We start from the raw sequence: 18,661 nt of genomic DNA on the forward strand, positions 1-18,661 counted from the left end.
ACTGAAGGGAGACCAGACGTTCATCTAAGTTTTAAAAAAATGTCTATGTGCACCACGTTCTTCCTCTCCAATCATCCTGAGAGAGGAAGACCTTCTTCAGCACTTCCTGGATGAAGGCTGTGGCAGAAATCTAAAGTCCAACCTGGTGGCTACAGTCATAACCACAGTGAATATGGCTTGAGGAACACAAGACATAATCCTGCCATGCGGAACAGTTATAGAAATAGGTGCTGGGGTGTCATAGTTTTTCTTTCTTTCCTTCTGACTTGCCTCACGTACATGTTTATGATACAGCCAGATGTGGTTGCAGTCTATGAATCCAACAGAGTTCCTACTGCTTTGTATAACACCCAACCACACAGATAGCGTAGCGTAGTGTCAAGAGAGCATTCTCTAGAATCAGCCTGCCCTGGCTCAAGTCACTCTTCTAGAGCTTCATAGCATTTGAATCTTGAGCAGATTACTTTCGCAGGGGATCACGATTATACCTGCCTCATCCTGGTTCTTGTAAGGATAAAATAAGGCATTTCATATAAAATGCTTAGTACCGTATTGGGTACATAAGCACTCAAAGGAAACGCTTAAGGTCAGGTCTGTGAGAATCCAGGGCTTATGCTGTCATTATTGGTAAAATTAGAAAGTGATCTTCTATGGATTGAATGTTTGTGTCCTCCCAAAAAATCCTATCTCGAAACCCTAATCCAAATGTGGCGAGTAACTGGGTCATGAGAGTGGAGCCCTCATAATGAGATTATAAGAAGAGACCTGAGAGAGATGATCTCTCTCCACCACATGAGGATATAGCAAGAAGGCAGCCTTGGGATAAGGGGCCTCACCTGACCCCGACCACGCTGACACCCTGATTTCAGACTTTCAGACTCCAGAACTGTGAGAAATAAATTTCTGTTGTTTAAGCCACCCAGCCTGTCGTCAGCCTGAGCTGAGGCATGATCTAATTGAAATGGTTAATTTATCTCTAAAGTCCCTTAAAACCCTGGCATTACATGATTTGTCTTTCTTGGCTATCTAGGAGCAAGAACTTTTCCTAAGCTGCCAATTCACTAGGAACACAGTGTCACCTCACCTGAGAAAAGTGGTGAGAAGATTCTTGAAGTTTTAGAAGTCATTACAGCTAAACTTTAAAGAAATCCTATCAGCACGTAAAAAATAACAAAAATATAATCAACTATCCATGTTATCCTGGAGATATACAAACTCTATCTAATATAGTTCATGATTTTTTGTTTGTTTTAAAAGGAGTTCTAGACATTGTCTTAATTGTCAAGATAATGAGAAAAAATTTAATGAAGAAAGTTGGTTTTCATCGTTATTAATAACAAACACTAATTGAGACCTGTTCTGTCCACAATTATATGTTAACACTACAGTTCACTGTGCTTTATGGTTAGTTATATATGTTTGTTTCTCCACTAAATTTGTAAATAATTTTAAAGACAGGGACTATGGTTTGGTATATAAAGCACTTAGCATGGGACACTCAGTAAATTATTAACCACTCAGTAAATGCAGAATGAATGAAGGAAGGAAGGATACATCACCAGGATTTTATGTTACAAAGTATGAAACAATGCAGTCTAAATTGAAAGACAAGCCAGAGCATCAAAGGCAAATAGTGATACAAGTAAAGTTATCTTACAGATAAATAAAATGGATGAGGTGCTGCTTTATTTAAATAAAAGAGGCAATTTGAAGTGGGGCACAAAGACTTCATGAAGAAAGTGGGACTTTTTTCAGATTAGATGAATGGGAAACTCTTTCCCAGTAAAGAGGAGGATAATGTGAGCAATAACATATTCGTTTTCTATTGCTGCTGTAGCAAATTACCACAAACTCAGTGGCTTAAAACAAGCACAAATGTTTTATCTTGTAGTTTTGGAGATTAGGAGTCTAAAATGGGTGCATTAGGCCAAAATCACAGTGTCTGCAGGTCTGCATTCCTCTCTGATGACTCTAAAGAGAATCCAGCTTTTGCCTTTTTTTTCTTTGAAAGGCTGCCCTCATTCCTTGGCTTGGGGGTTCCTTTCTGTCTTCAAAGCCAGCACTGGCTAGTTGAGTCTTTCTCGCATCCTATCACTCTGGCACTGACTCTCCTGCCCCCAGAATCCACATTTTAAAACCCTTGTGATTACACTGGGCCATACAGGTAATCCAGAAGAGCCTCCCTGTTTTACCATCAGCTGATTAGCACCTTTAACGCCATCTGCTACCTTAACTCCTCTTTGCCACGTAAGCTAACATATCCACAGGTTCTAGGGATTAAGACGTGGACATCTTTGGGAGGCCATTATTCTGCCTACCACACAAAATGTCACAGTGCATCTAGCATGTATGGGCGACGGTGTGATTTCCATAGGAATTTTGAGTGTTAAATGTAAAATTTGAGTGAGTTTACAGGACTAGGTCAGTGGCAACTTATTTTTGAAAACATTGAATGCCCAGCAAAGGGATTTGTACTGTTTCTTTAAGTAATAGTTCTCTTTGTGTCGAATTAGTACTAATATCTGCCATCACTTTTTACTTGTTACACATTAGAAAATGACATGATTATAAGGTATGTCTAATTCACGACACCAAAACTTTTAAAGATAAATAAGACTTCACTGAACTTTTTTTAATGGTTTATGAGAGACTTGAAAAACACGTTTTAGAAGTAGCTCAATCAACTTACTCCTCAAACTTTGAAAGCAAAGAAGTAATAACAACATTAAAAAGGTATTTATTAAAAACCTAGTTATAGGTGGTTCTGGAGTTGACCCCGTATACTCTAATCCAGACACACAAACCTAAGAGCCGCAAGGTATGTGAACACATGCAAGTCAAAGGTAGGTATTTTTACCTTGCACTAAACAGGCAACAGAACATGAATGTCAGAAACAAAGATGTATAAGAGGACAAAGAATGCAAGAAGTCTCATGATCAGACTGCAGAATGGATTCAGGGAGAAGGTCATGGAAGACAGAGAGTAGGAGGGCCCAGAGGTCCAGATGAGAAAATAGAGTGAGACCCATGGTAACGATATCTTAGAGACAGAAAGATTTGCAATCATTTTAGATATTTTATGGAATAGAAGGAGCAAATCTTAGAATTTAACTGTGGGATGGAAAAGAAAGTTACCACAATGAAACTCTTAGAGAATCTTTAGACGGTTAAGATCTCCTACGTGCATCAATGTTGTCGAGTACTCCAGTGTGCTAGGCTTTCTTTCATTGATGATACTCCTGTTATTCTTCTAGCAACACTACATATCAAAAAAGCGGGGTGGGGCAAACGTAAGGTAGGTAGCTAGTGGGAAGCAGCCGCATAGCACAGGGATATCAGCTCGGTGCTTTGTGACCGCCTGGAGGGGTGGGATAGGGAGGGTGGGAGGGAGGGAGATGCAAGAGGGAAGAGATATGGGAACATATGTATATGTATAACTGATCCACTTTGTTGTAAAGCAGAAACTAACACACCATTGTAAAGCAATTATACCCCAATAAAGATGTTAAAAAAAAAAGCGGGGTGGGGGAGGGGGTTCAGTTGGATCCCCTGTACCATACTACACAGAGAGTAGTATATATTGTCTATACATTATACATTAAAAAGCTTCACCTTTACTTTTCACCCTTGCTTCTCCTGCCATCACAGAGGAAAACAGGTTCTAAAATTACCTTAAAAATAACCATGATATATATTCATTTTTAATCCATTATCTTCCAGCTTTCCCTTTTTTTTTTTTTTTTTAGTTACTCCTGTAGATGACAGGAAAATAGGTGTTCATCACTGTAGCAAAGCGCTTAGCCTTAGAAAGAACCAGGGAAAACAACGGGAAAAAAATACAGCAAACTGTGTTTCCAATTACCAGCAGATGCTTCCATTTATTCTAAGCGTTCTTATTCAGTTAACTGTACAAATTTTTAATCATATAAACCTGGTAGTGTTCGAGCCTTGTGCTCTGGATTTACTCTTGTCTTCCAGTTGATTTCACATGCCTTTTGCTTCTGGCATCACTTTCCCACGAATACCATGCCAGGAGCTGCATGAATTCCAGGTGATACATGGTAAAGAGCGCAGCTCATTGCAGAGTTTATTTATCTTTTGTGTTTTGTTTCGTATTTCGCTGAGGCTGTGAAATTACAGTACATCTCTCTGAGTCAGCAGCACCATGGGCCACTCGCTGGTTATAGTGCCATGAATGCCTACTTTCTTTTCTTCCGTCTTTGCTTTGTGGAATCATCTGGTCACCATTCTTTCATGCATGGAATATTACAGTGGGAAAGATTACCAGGCTTCATCCAAAGACCGCTTTACATAGACTTTAATAAATCAAATGAAGGAGTAGGTCTTGGTGAGAATATCCCTGATGATGAAGATCAAAGACTCAGAGCCTTGCCTGTATTTCAGTCATTCTGAAAATAGCAATAGTAGTAGCCCAACAAAATGCTGGAAAGACAGAGGGTTGGCAAAATTGGCCTAAGTAAATTTTGTTTGACATTTGGTGAGGAAAGACTTTCAAAAATGGCCATTTGGTTTTGAAGTTGACTCCATTGTATATATATTCTTCATCATAGTGGCCAATACTGGATGTTCAACCTTATCTTTAAAGTTAATTTCTAAGGGAAAGAAATTAATGAAACAAAATTCAAAAGCCAAGCAGTGGTTCAATATCATGGATGTCCCTGCACATATAGCCCTTGCTCTTATATTGCAGTCCTGGTTGCTTATTTCCAGTTGAGAGTACTTATCCTGAGCCACTATTGATCGTTTTCAAAAGTCTTAACACATCTGTGGCCACCTAGAGGGGTGGGATAGGGAAGGTGGGAGGGAGACGCAAGAGGGAGGAGATATGGGGATACATGTATATGTATAGCTGATTCACTTTGTTATAAAGCAGAAACTAACACGCCATTGTAAAGCAATTATACTCCAATAAAGATGTTAAAAAAAAAAAAGTCTTAACACATGTTCCCGTAAAGGTAGGCACTTTTGCTGCATTTTCTTTCATAAATAACTAACGTGGAAGAGGCAGAAAATACCTGCCACATAGTAATCCTCTAGCCTTGCTACTCAGAGTGTGGACCGCAGACTAGCAGCCTTGTCATCCCCAGAGAACTTCATGGAAATGCAGGGTCTCAGGTCCCCAGCCAGATCTGCCCAAACAGAATCTGCATTTTAATAGGATCTCCGGGTGATTTGTTTGCACACTAACATCTGAAAAGCATTGCTCAAAACAGCATCTGAGAGACACCTTTTGGCATAGATGTTTTATGTAATTCATAATCACCAGGAGGTAATAAGTGAAAGAAAGAGGGAAAAATAAATAATAATTTGAAGAGGCAGTAGGATTACACTTCATACACATATAGTTGAAACTTCCTTCTTCCAAATTGACTTTGAACTCCGTAAACATAAACATAAATGAATGCCAAGGGGGGAAAATTGGTACTGTTAGAAGGTTTTATTCCTTACCATTTTCTCACTTTCCTTTTATGTTGTTTATACTAATAATATTTTTCTATCTTACTAGTTTATTTTGATTATATTAAGAGGGAAAAATCCTCACTCGGGCATTTCCCAGCAGGTCTTTGAAGATGTCTGGACAATCTCCCCTCCTGCCTCCTTGAGGTCTTCTCAGCCTGGGCTAATTCTTGAGAGCTTCCAGAATCCATGTATCTCACTTGCAAAATAAATGGTATAGACAGTCTTATTTACAAAGCAGAAATAGAGACACAGACATAGTGAACAAAGGGGGAAGGGGGGGATGAATTGGGAGACTGGGATTGACATATATACACTACTGATACTATGTACAAAATACATAACTAATGAGAACCTACTGTATAGCTCAGGGAACTCTACTCAATGCTCTGTGGTGACCTAAATGGGAAGGAAATCCAAAAAGGAGGGGATATATGTATACATGTAGCTGATTCACTTCGCTGTGCAGCAGAAACTAACACAACATCGTAAAGCAACTGTACTCCAATAAACATTTTTTTAAAAAAGAAGTAAAGCGTATGTCAGACTGTTTTTAAGCCACTTTTGAAACACTGTATTTGGTTTTACATACTATACTACCTTGAAAAACACTTGTCAATTAAACGGACATGAGCTAGGAGCTGTCAAAATTATTAAAATGTTTGAGGAATATAGACCCCAAGCAAAAAATTGGAGGCCCACATAACTTGTTTAGAGAAATGAGGCCGGGGGAGGCCTAAGACGCATGTTCACTACCACAGCACACGACACAAAGCTGTACAGCTCATGAACATCAAACATACCCATTAGTCACTGTGGTCTGAAATTGAAATTCCCAATCAAGGGAATAGATACAGAACACTAAATAACCCATGATAAAGCAGGGTTGCAGGCTTACACCCTAGACAGGATTCATGACCGTTATCACACCTCCAAAATGCAGTTACAGTGAATATTTATCCTACTGGGACCCTTCTTTTAACACGTGCTTTGTCCTTTATCTATCTACTCTCATTCACGCGTCAATCGCTTTGCCCACCTTTCCTCACCTTTGTACCATTAAATCCCTCACTATCTCTCCCATGGGGCCACTCTCCAATACTCTCTCCGATACCCCTGTCTCTGATTTCCTCTACTCCTGCATCCTCATGGGAACATGAATTTCCAAAGCGGGACCTAACTCAAGGATGGGGGGTTTGACTTGTCAGTTTTCTTATAGATCCCAGGAAAGTAGAGCCAAAATTTGAGTTTAGATAAATTGTCAATTATGATTTCTTAGCTTAAAAACAATCACTCAAAAATTTTACAGCACACTAGTGCTTACGAATCACTCACATTTTAATCTTATTTTACTCTTAGAAGATCCCCATGTGATAGATGAGGTCGTTACTGCTATCATACCCATTTATAAATAAATCTCTTAAGTTTGAGGCAAAGCTCAGTGGTGAACTGAGACTGAAGTACAGTTTTTATAACCCTAAGATAAGTAGTCTTGAAGGACTTCTTGGAGATTTCATCATTGTAGCTATTTTTTAAGAAGGTGACATGCCCTCAAACATGAAATTATGAAAAATGTACTCCACCACCACTTACAATCTTTGACAATCAGAAATATTTCTGAAATCCCAGGAAGGTTTCAGCCAGAGGATGCCATCATCACACAGCAAAGCATCAGGTGTTTAGTCCTGGAAAGAACAGCAGGGAGGAGGAGCCAGATGGAGAAAATCAACTCTTGCAGCCATTTTTTTTTTTTCCCCCGGTACGCGGGCCTCTCACTGTTGTGGCCTCTCCCGTCGCGGAGCACAGGCTCCGGATGCGCAGGCTCAGCGGCCATGGCTCACGGGCCCAGCCGCTCCGCGGCATGTGGGATCTTCCCGGTCCGGGGCACGAACCCGTGTCCCCTGCATTGGCAGATGGACTCTTAATCCCTGCGCCACCAGGGAAGCCCCTTCCAGCCATTTTGTTCTCAACCCTTGTGTTATTGGACTCATTTGTTGTGGGTTAACTGTCAGAGACAGTAAACAGCATTAGTTAGATATCTGAGAGCCAGGATAGAGGTCTGATGCCAGCTCAAACCCTGATTTCTCTCTTTAAATGTCCAAAGAAAAGTAATAGAAGACCTAACCCACAGTGAAAATCAGAATCGAGGTGAGGGAGGCCAGACAGGTCCCAGGTGCCTGAGAAAGGACCCAAGGGCTGGTACAAGAGGTTCTCTCCTCTGCTGTTGCTCTAGCTGTTAATACATATTTGCAGAGTGAATAAGGGAATAATTGGTTGTAGTTTAGAAACCTGTTGTGAAATCAAACTATGAATCTGTCAGCTCAGCCCCCTTCTACTTCCCCCCACCTCGCCTTTCCTCATCTTGCCCCACCGCTCTCCTCCCTTTCCACGTGACAAGGGAAATGTGTGCTGCCTTCTACGGTCGGTCTGTAGACCAAGTCCTTTTCCCTGCTTGCTGGCATGACTCCTTGAGATTAGTTAAGGCCACAGTTATTACATTTCTATTTCTCCTGAAGGACACTGTAAATTGTTTGAGCTTCTTCTACTTAGACTACATTAAACAAAGTTGAAAGACCGGTTTTTCCTCCCTTGCTCGTTTTGAATTTCATTTGAATTGCATTTGTGAAACCTCGGGTGGTCATGTGTGTGTGTGTGTATGTGTGTGTGTGTGTGTGTGTGTGTTTACACATCCGTATTTGAACTGATGGAGAGAAAAGGCCAGGACAAATGAATAAACTCCCACAATAGTTTGAAATTTTTCTTTAAATATAGAAGCAGGATGAGGGTTAATAAGCATTTAAGGGCTTCCCTGGTGGCGCAGTGGTTGAGAGTCCGCCTGCCGATGCAGGGGACACAGGTTCGTTCCCCGGTCAGGGAAGACCGCACGTGCCGCAGAGCAGCTGGGCCCGTGAGCCATGGCCGTTGGGCCTGCGCGTCCGGAGCCTGTGCTCCGCAATGGGAGAGGCCACAACAGTGAGAGGCCCTAGTACTGCAAAAAAATAAGTATTTAAAATACTTGCAAAATATCTGAGTGAGAATACTTTAATTAATTAAAATGACGTTTTGTGAAAATCTATTGCTAGACTCAAAATAATCTAAAATTGAAATGAATGTGTATTTCTAAGTTTCCATTTTTAAAAAATGTACATTCTCTAAAATGATTAGAAATATTTAATATTGTTAATATTTTCTTTTAAAAATCATATATAATAACGGCTTATCTGCCTAGCCATAAGTCCACAAGATTTTTACATAGCCCCCAGAACACTAGAAATTCTTCAAGATAATCCAGGTTCTAAAACATTATGTCTTCAAATCTTTTTTCTTGGTCATATACTTCAGCATTGTGGTTATCAATTCTTTCCTTTATAGCTGCAAACACACAGCAAAGTATTTTTGATAAAATTAGGTATCTTTTGGTGGTTTTGACTTTGTTAGTTCTCATTACATTTCCTTCACACAAGAAGAGAACTACGCTATTTCCCTCTTACCAGGATGTTAGGTTGACTCACAATGCCTGAAAAAAAATGCAATTATTTTGAAAGTCCATTTTAAATTTCCTAATTGTAGCACATTAGTTACAAATGTTAAGACTTATAAGAATCTTACAAGTCACAGAGTCACATAGACCTCTTTGCTCCATGAGTCCTCAGGGCACAGAACTTCCCCATCAGCCCCTTCTCCCCATCCCTAGTATAATAATAGGTGAATGATGTTCACCGAGTAAGGGAAAAATCATAGGTTTACAGACATGCTCTTCTAAAGTAACTGTCTTTAAGACAAAAGAGATGCCAGCCTACAGAATGGAACAAAGCCACCTTTCAGAGAATTTGTGAGGGATAGTAATATTAGTCCAACAAGTGCTAGCATCTCATCGGTTTATCCCACTCTCTTGAACCTGCAGTTGAGCCAGAATTCTCCTGAGCCAAGCTTTCTCGCAAGATTTCCTGTACTTCCTGTTTCTATGTGAGCCAGAAATACCATGAGAATGACCTTCCTTGTGGTATTTCTGCACTTCTACCCTGGAGTGAAGATAATCCCATGTTGGGGAGAAGTTTTGGTTTTAATTGTGCAATATTTTTAATTTTCAAATATCCAGATGAAGGAGATTCCTCTTTGAGAATGAAAATGTGAGATGGTATTTGCTTGGCCCTAATTCATTTCCACTAGGAAGTATTCATGTTCAGTGATTCAACATTTTGCAACTTCTCTAAGATATTTTTACGAGGAAATATGTAAGACAATATAGAAAATACAGTGGAAACTCATATCCTTGGATTTTTTAAGAAAGCCATTCTTGAAGAAATATGTGCAATGAAGAGTTATATTCTTAATACATTAGCGTATGTGACATATTATACCATATACTTGTTTTCTTTGTTCTTAACCCCTTTGTTCTGAGGGTCAGGATATCCTGATGCAAAGCACTATTGCAAAATAACTGAACAAAAATAAAAATAGTCAAACACTTAGGAAACTCTTCGGTTGTTATGTCAAGGAAGTTTGTGACTGAGGAGTGAGTATAAGACATTATTCAGGAAATATGCTAATAGAGTACAACAGCCTACATGTGCTTATTAAATAAAAGTGTCTCAATTCTAGAGAGCCTGAATGCCTCCAGTCTGATGGAAAGGTAAGATAAGAATTGGGAGGGCTGTCAAAAGTGGTGAAACTGTCAGACCGAGGCTTAAATCCCTTCATCCCTTATAAAGAGGGAAGTTTAAAAAGGCACATCTTTCTCATAAGTGGATCATTGATTATTCCCTAGTTGGGTTGTATGAATATCTGGTTGTTAATAGGAAGAGCTGTTTGATCGATATTTTAATCATGAAACTCACAAGAAGCAGTGTCTTACGTGTCTTTTATTGTTGTTTTTTATCCTTAAAGGATGTTGACCCTTCTTCGCCTATTAGGAAAGACAGTAGGTTTGCCAGTGTACTTTTCCATCCAGAAAAAAGAAAAGCCACTTAATTCAGTGTGGAAAACTAAACTCCTTAACCATGGGTTTAGAGGAATAATAATAACAACAACAACAAAATTACAGTAGCCTTTGCTAGTTTCAACTTTTGAAGTATGAGGTAAGGGCGATGAAAATAATACACACCCTACAATGGTCTTTCTCCTCTCCTCCAAGTCCCCTCTGCTCTCCCCTAAAGAAACATCAGATGATTGCGTGATAAAACAGCCCCAAAAAGAACGTAGAGCAGAAGCAACCGATTGTGCACCAGCAAAATAAAATGCCAAGCAAAATAATGCACTTTGCAATACGGAGACATGAAAAGGAGAGAAAGATGGGATTGTTACAATGGCCTCCCCAAGAAAATAGGAGCTATTCACGTGAATGCACAAGTTCAAATTGTTCCTACAAACCCAATTTGCTGGCAAAAGTACCAAACATAATACCATCCCACTTTTGTTTGTGTCCAGGGCTTTTCACACTAGCTCCAGGGGCCATCCCTTTCTGTTGCACGGGTTCTGACTTCTAGGGTAAGTGCCTCCAGCTCTGAGCCTCAGGATCCAAGACACATGGCCCGTGATCGTCCTCAACTGAACCACTGTCAGGTGGGGGGAGCAGTTTGTGGCTAAAATACTATGTCCATAGCGCTCTGTCTCTGGAAAGTGAACCTTCAACACTTTCTTTTCACTGTCATTTATGCCCCCAACAAATCTAGTTTAAAATTATTATTAAAGGAAATTACTAGTCCTTTGAAATGAGTTTTTAACCATGCCCAGCTATTTGTCCAGACTCTGCAACCGCACCGCACGTTTGCATGAGGACCTTGATGCTTCCCCAATTCACTTCTTTCACAGTTAGCTTTGGAATGTGATTCAGTGTTATTTCCCTTCCAGCTGAAGGGCAGCCTAGGTTACAAAGGGATTTGACTAATAGGCCAAAACCCAGTTAAGTTTGCTGAAAAGCAAGTGACAGCGAAGGGGGAGGGGTGTGGAGGAGGGGAGTGTGTGAACCGTGGTGCCCAGGACCAACCCAAGAGCCTTCTGAAGAGCCCCAGTCCAGCGCACACTGTGGTGAGAGGGTAAGGTGGCCCCCAGCCAGACCTTCCGGAGAGAAGCAGCTGCGATGCTGAGCTTCCCCTGTTTTCTCCTTGATGCTTGCAGGGCTGGAGCCAGGGAAGCGTCTAGGTTTCCTGCACCACAGGGGTGACTCCTTACCTGACACCTTCAGGTAACTGGTCTCTGGAGGACCCCCTGGGAGGCTGGCAAAGGGGCGCCGCCCCACATCTTTGCCTGAGTCCTTGAGGGCTAAACAAGCCACTTGACAAACTTTGACAAGCACCAAAAAAGACTCGAGAACAAATAAGTCAGAAGAGAGAAAAAGCGAAGGCTAAAGCCTCCATGGCCTTTTTCCCCCCTGCTGTCGTTCCAGCTGTAGCCTGGGCTTAATTAAGTGCTGCAAAGTCAGTGCCTGAGAGAGAAGGGGAAAAAAAATGCTTTCTCTCTCTAAGGCAGGAGGACAGGAACCGTTCTCACCACTGAGAAACCTTGGGAAGTGAGTCGCTCTCATCGTCAGTGTTTGTGGAGGGACTGGAGGGACAGGGCTTTGCCAGGCTGGAGGAGGCTTGCCTTTCCGAAGCTGGAGAGGATTTTCCGGGGGTTCGCCTTCCCCTGCCTGGGAAGAATTTCCCCTCTGGTAGCAGCCGCAGCAGCAGCGCAACCTCCTCTTCTGGAGACCAGGGCAGAATGCCTGTGCTCGAGCGCTATTTCCACTCGGCAGAGCTGGGCAGAAGGTGGACGGCCCCAGAAGGTGTGCTGCCCTCCTCCCTGGGCAGCCGGCCGGTGTGCCAGCAGGGGCCGCTGCCCTGGGACTTGCCAGAGATGATCAGGATGGTAAAGCTGGTTTGGAAATCCAAAAGTGAGCTGCAGGCGACCAAACAGAGAGGCATTCTGGAGAATGAAGATGCTCTCCACAGCTTTCCAGGTAAATCAGCTGTGGGAGGTGTGAAAGGTACCAGGGCCAAGTCTCATGACTTTCAGTCCCTTCCTTGGAGAGCCCACGAAATAAAAATGGGAAAAGGAAGGAAGACAAACTGCAGCATAGGGCCCGAGGGCTGTGGTTAATGAACGTTTGCTCTATTACAGAAATGCATCTTAAAATTAAGAGCGATGTGGGAGTAGGAGCATGAACAGACGGACAATCAAGAAACCTGGGATCTGGGCTTAGCTTGTCACTTGTTTGCCCTGTGGCTTAAACAAGTGAAATTTCCTAAGTTTCAGTCTCCATAGGCAGGGGATGAAATTGCGTGCTCTTTAAATTGGGTGTCTATCCTGCCTCTGCAATTTCTTATTGACAATTTCTCAGTTACCTCTGAGAGAATATTCTTCTTGGGTTGCTTTTTTGTAATGCTTTATAGAAAGTAAAATATATTTTCTCATTTTAAACTGTGGAACTACAGCACGTATAAATCTTCCCAGGACTGAGTTTGGCCTGGTTGTTTTTTATGTCATGAGAAAGTTGATAAGCTTCCTTGCCTCAGTTTTCCCTTTTGACAAATGACAATAATACAAATTTCTCCATTGATATCAGGAAAAATCAACTCACAGATTTGGAAATGATGGTTCATAGGAGCTTTGTTATGTTATAAGAATGTGCTGTGTTTGGGACAGTTGAGGAGCACTTTGCTGTGTTTTTAACAGGGAGTACCACACCACAAACATACCTAGGATCCCTGTGGAGGATGGGACTCAGATAACTCCGTACACTAAGAATACAGGATGCACTCTTCCTTAGGGGAATATGTTGGTAGATATTTGGAAAGTGATGGTTTGCTTTAGAAGAACGAATGTGAGCATGTGTTTATGCATTTGAAGTTTTGGCTAGCCCTGTGCATGGAATCCTGACATGCCATTGTTGGTGAGAGATGGGGGCCTAGATGGAAAAGCAATACCAAAAAGGACCTCTCTTTTTTTCTCGTGGAAAAAGACTAGGAAATCAAAACTCGGCTAATCTTGTTTTTAATCATTTATGCAGAAACCTTTTTTAAGTTGCCTAATGATCTAAAATGAACATTATTAAAAAATAATGCTCTGGGCAAGAAAAAAAAATTGGAAAGGAATTAAAAAAACAACAGTATTGGTCTCTAGTAAACAACGAATACTTAGGAAAGAGAAGGAAATCAATGAGACTGACGTTTATGTGGCATTTGGGAGATGGATGCCCAGGGAAATGGGTCCTGGTCAGAAAAAATGAGGTAATGCTAAAGCCATCCCATATTTCATGTGAGTACAAGAAAAATGGAAAAACCCACCTGGGCAGAAAACTTAACTGTGACACTTCAACTTCTACTGCTCTGGTTTGTTTCAGTATATTAAGGGATTAAAATGCATGTTTCAAATTACACTTTTGGTAAAACTACTTAATTTAACAGATGTTAGCATGTCTGTAGAGATATGTGTGTATTATTCTTTATATTATATACTAGCAGGTGTCTAATTCCTGAAAAAGCAATACTACAGAGAGAAAACAAAACCCCTCTAACTTTTTGTCACTTAAAAGCTGCATTTTTCTGGATGTTATGAAGTTGAGCTAACTGAGTCTTAATGAGCCCCTGGACCCCTGCCTCACCCTTTGTGGAATATATCTCAGCAGCCATGCTGCTTCCCAGGGAGACTGCCCCTGCTTTGTTGGTCCCTTCATCCTGCCTGCCAGGAGGCCAAGCTCTATTTCAACACCTCCCCACAAGCTACCTGTTTACCTTCTCTTCTTCCTTCCCTGCCTCCCCAGCCTCAAGGAGATGAGGGGCTCACACTTTCTGACATGGACATAAAGCCATTATCGTTCATATACGCAGCATGGGGCCATACGTTGAAACCCCAAAGGCAAGTTGCTTCACTTTCCAAATTGTCTTATTGTTTCTCTCATCTTGTTGCTGAGGCTGCATTTCCTCCTCACATCAAGTTTCTGTGCCATTCTCACCGTAACAGCGTGATGGTGAGGGTAGAATATTTCCAAAAGCCTGGAATCGTTCCACTTTTAGAAGGAGATGGTTTAAACTGTCTTCATTTTGAGTACGGGGGTTTAAGTAGAAAACACCAAGATACATGGTGGTCTCTCTCTCTTTCCCTCCCTCCCTCCCGCCCTCCCTCCCTCCCTCTCTTTCTGGAATCTGACCCTTGCCTCAGAATCCTCAAACAATTTATGCTTTGACGACATGGGACAGTTTACTGTTCATCAACGTGCGTCAGGTGGTGCCCTACCTCTGAGCCTTGCCTTATGCTTAGAATGTCTTTTTTTGGCTTTGGCCATTGAAAATTTCTATTCAAATACAAAGTCCAGCTCAGGCATCCCTTTCTCTGTAATGACTTTTCTGATCTCCATCCCCACCCCCAAATCTTCTCCCACAGTCATTTATTCCCTCTCCTTTACTCTCTTTGCCTGTAGGAACTTAACATCTTACGCTCACAGCACACAATTTGTTGCCATGCTAGTAACTAAAAACAGGAAAATTAAATACTATAACATTCTATGTATACTTCAACTGCTTGTGATAACAGATAAATGAGTTTACATTTCTAAAAACCATGAACTTGCAGAACTTCTGAAGAGAACCAACAGTCCCGAGAACTTTAGAGACGGATGTCACCGTTCTTAATAAGTTGAATTTAACTTTAAAAGTTCCAGCTTTTTTTTTTTCCTTAGTGAAGGGCATCATTATTTGTACTCATACTCCTTAGTCGAGACTGGAACTTTGTTTCTCATAAGGGAAATAGAAAAGTGTCCTGAGGTTTTGCTTAGGTAATAAAGGGAGAGAGCAAAAGGATTTATGGAAAAATAAATGCATACGTATGTACTCATGAGAGATGTTTAAGATGAAATATACTGAACTGTGAGTGACGGAAGACAGACAGGAACAGAGTCCCCTGAAGAGAGCAAGGACGAGCTAGGGAGGAGGAAGTGGGAACATCTTTGCTGGAGGCTAAAGCGACTTTTAAAGCAATAGGTTGGAGGAGGGAATGGGGGATGATAGGAGGGAGAGAGGCTCTTCAAAGTCACACCTCCGGGTGCATGCTTCTAAGCGTGCCCCCAGGAGCTGGACACGGGCAGAGGCACTGTTTGCCCTGGAGAGGGACTCTGGAACGTATCGGCATGCCCAAAGTTGGAGTGTCAGCTCAGTTCATTACCCCTTACCCAAGTATTTAATTGTATTAATACTCACATCATTTTCCCTCTATGAAGCAAACAAAGGATGGTCTAACTGTCTAGTTAACACAAACGAGGTGAATAATGAGCTAGAGACTAAACAACTCGTCCGGACCTTGACATTGTGTCAGAACCAGACCATGTCAGTCATCCAAGTCTAATCCACAGAACTGACATGATTGAGGCACAAGCTGGGTAATTTCAATTTAAACCAAGATATTGTTTTACTGATTACATGTAGCTGGACAGACACGGAGGCTGTGGATGCTGTATAAGCCTCGGTCAGAGCAGAAAAATATTACCACGGAAAATAAGTCAAAGAATTGTGCCTCCTTTACATTTTTAAACTCATTCTGTGGGCTTTAGTTTTAGGTCCAAGTTTCCAGTGCTGAGAAGATTCCCAGGGGGAGATTATCCATCTATTACCAATAGAAAATAAGCTTCAAAGCATGGCGGTCAGAGTGTGCCCAGAAGTGGGGAGTGAGGAGAGGGAAGAAGGATGGGGAATAAATAAACGGTTTCTTAAATGCTCTGAGTGCAAATATTATTCTAGTTGTGATTCTAGTCAGCAACCTAAGACTAGACATCCCCTAGCAGGACTTGGTCTTAGTTGAATAAATAATTTGACTTCAGAATTCAACCAAATACCTGCAAACTCTGCAGCTGTGGAACTTACCATTCATTTTGGTATCTCTGGTCTAAATTTTACATTATGTTTTACTTATTTATTAAGCTTGTTTCCATTTCAATAGCCTTTGGTTACAGAAATGTATAAAACACACACCTCTCTCAAAAGAAAAAAGCATTCATTTTCCCCATAGCCATTGTAACTTGTCCTGTCTTCAAGAAGAATAAAAATCTCAGAAATTTGCTTTATACTGAACCCTAAAAACCAAACAGCTTCGGAAGGGAAAATCTCTGAAACAATTCACTGATTCCAGAACTGTACAATTCAGATTGACAAAGAGGCTATTTTTAAATGTGTCAAGCATGATATAAATTGAATATGTTGAAGACTGAACACTTTTATTATTATAAATCAAGGAGCATTTATTAGACGTGTAGTGTATACCGCGGACTGTGGTAGGCACCAAAGATTCGGGGAGCAATCAAACTTAATAAGAATAGAACAATTATGAATTTATGAATCAGAATTCTATCTAGAACTTCAGTGTGAAAACAAGCATTTGTTAGTTTCAATCTCTATGTCAGCTGAAAGTACTGGCTATAAAAATTGGCCAGTAAAATTCAAAAACACTAGTAAAAACTTCAAGCGCACTTTCAAATACTCCTCAATATTAATGATTTCGTTCAAAGCAGAACAAATTGCTTTGATCAAAGAATCAGTTAGTCTTAACAGTAGATAACTTGACACTAATTCAAAGCATTTTTCTATGTTCTTGTAGACATTAGCCTCCACTCATCCTGTAGCTATACTAGATAATAACCATTGACAAGTCAATCCATTCTTTAAATGTGAATGCAAATTTGAGTGAAAACTGGACACGTCATCACGCCTTGAACTTAAACCTGTGCTTCACCAGACCTCCTAGTTTTCATAAATGGCATCACTCCTGCAGAAACCCGGATTCAAAACTGCTCCCTTGTACTTCCCAGTTCACGTGGATTACATAAACCTTCACTTGTTCATTTAAAAAAAAACAAAACCAAAACACCGCTCCCACCAGTTCTCCAATTCCATAGAATAGGTTAAGAGTGTCGTTGCAGAGTTGAGATTTTTTCAATTTTAAGTCCTGCCTCTCTCTTATGGACTGTGTGAACTGTGCAAATTACTTCACCTCTCTGTGCCTCTGTTTCCCCTTCTTTTAAAAAACAGGGGAATAACAGCAGCACCTTTGCAAAAGGTGAGGATTAAGTGAGATAATACAAAACAGTGCCTAAAAAAGAGCCTGCATCCTACCACATGCTCAGCAAGTGCTCACTAGCATAATTACTGATATCGCTGCTATTTCCTCAACAACTTACTCACATTCATTGCTTTCTTTCTATTCAGTTACATGGCCCTTGGCCAAACCTCATGTTGTTTGGTCTGTTATCTTCCAATAGCCTCCAACTCCAGTACTCTCTCCACCCCTCTTCTTTCTCCTCCATCATTTAGATCAATAACATCAAAAGAAAAATCAGAATAGATCTCCCCCCTCGTCAGAATCCTTCAATGATTTTTCCATTGTCTGTAGAGAAAATCCAAATTCTACCATCCTGCATTCAAAGCACTCCACACTCTGAAACTAGCTCACTTTTCCCATCTGACTTGTCACTTATATTCCACCCGGATAGGACAAGCATCCCACAGCTTCCTACGTGCTTTCTGCTCATTGTTGCCAATGCCTAAAATTACTTCCCTCCATGTCCCCAACTTCTGCCATCTTTTAAGATCTCACTCACACGCCGTTCCCCACACAAAGCCCTTCTGAGATTACCGAGGAAGGGTGTGCCTTTCTCTTCTGAAGTCTTACAGAACTTTCTTTGTATTTATTTCACAGGCAAACCACTTTATTGTATTATAATTAATGTACATTTTCTTCCTCCCCTCCTAGACTTTCAGCTTTTTGAGAATCTGGAGAACATTCTATTTTCTTTGTGTTCTCCCTATCATCTTTCACATGTCAGCCACTCAATACACTTTGATAAGTGAAAGAAAGAAAATTATCAGAAGGAATAAAATAGCTTATGAGTTGCCATTAAATGCATGAATGAACATTCTTTTCTAGGCACGATTACTTAAGAAATATGAATTCTATTTCTTGCTTTTAATGGAGTCATTTTTAAACTTATATTCTGGCAGAAGATCAGTATTAGTCATTACGGCTTTTAAAGTAAAAGAAAAGAATACACAAGAGTGGATGTCAGAACCATTTAAAAGGTATAAAGTATGTGCAAAACTAATATGAGACAGTTCTCTCTTCATATAGAAGAGTTGTCATTTACTGATAATTACCAAATTTTAGAGTAATGCATGTAAATTATGCCTGCTTTTATATACTTTTAAAGTAATTACTCTGTTCA

At 40.7% G+C, this 18,661-nt stretch overlaps 1 protein-coding gene across 7 annotated transcripts in view; it reads left to right on the forward strand.

Annotated features, from left to right (window-relative positions):
- PDE7B (phosphodiesterase 7B) overlaps window positions 1–18,661 on the forward strand; it is a 334,476-nt gene that overhangs the window by 172,831 nt on the left and 142,984 nt on the right. For 3 of the 7 annotated variants that reach the window (XR_003793706.1, XM_029223800.1, XM_029223801.1), the window contains exon 1: window positions 12,178–12,415. The exons of 3 other annotated variants lie outside the window; for them this stretch is intronic. Coding sequence is in view for 3 of the 4 variants with exons in the window: in XM_029223800.1 (XP_029079633.1) it covers window positions 12,178–12,415 (238 nt within the window). In the remaining variant the exon portion in view is untranslated. Of the gene's footprint in view, window positions 1–12,162; window positions 12,416–18,661 lie in introns of those variants that run through there. One more of the 7 variants, XM_029223806.1, reaches the window with a different exon arrangement.

The sequence above is a fragment of the Monodon monoceros genome, unplaced genomic scaffold (genome assembly GCF_005190385.1).
Source record: "Monodon monoceros isolate NGI ecotype Baffin Bay Population unplaced genomic scaffold, NGI_Narwhal_1 Super_Scaffold_15, whole genome shotgun sequence".
NCBI classification, from domain to species: Eukaryota; Metazoa; Chordata; class Mammalia; order Artiodactyla; family Monodontidae; genus Monodon; species Monodon monoceros.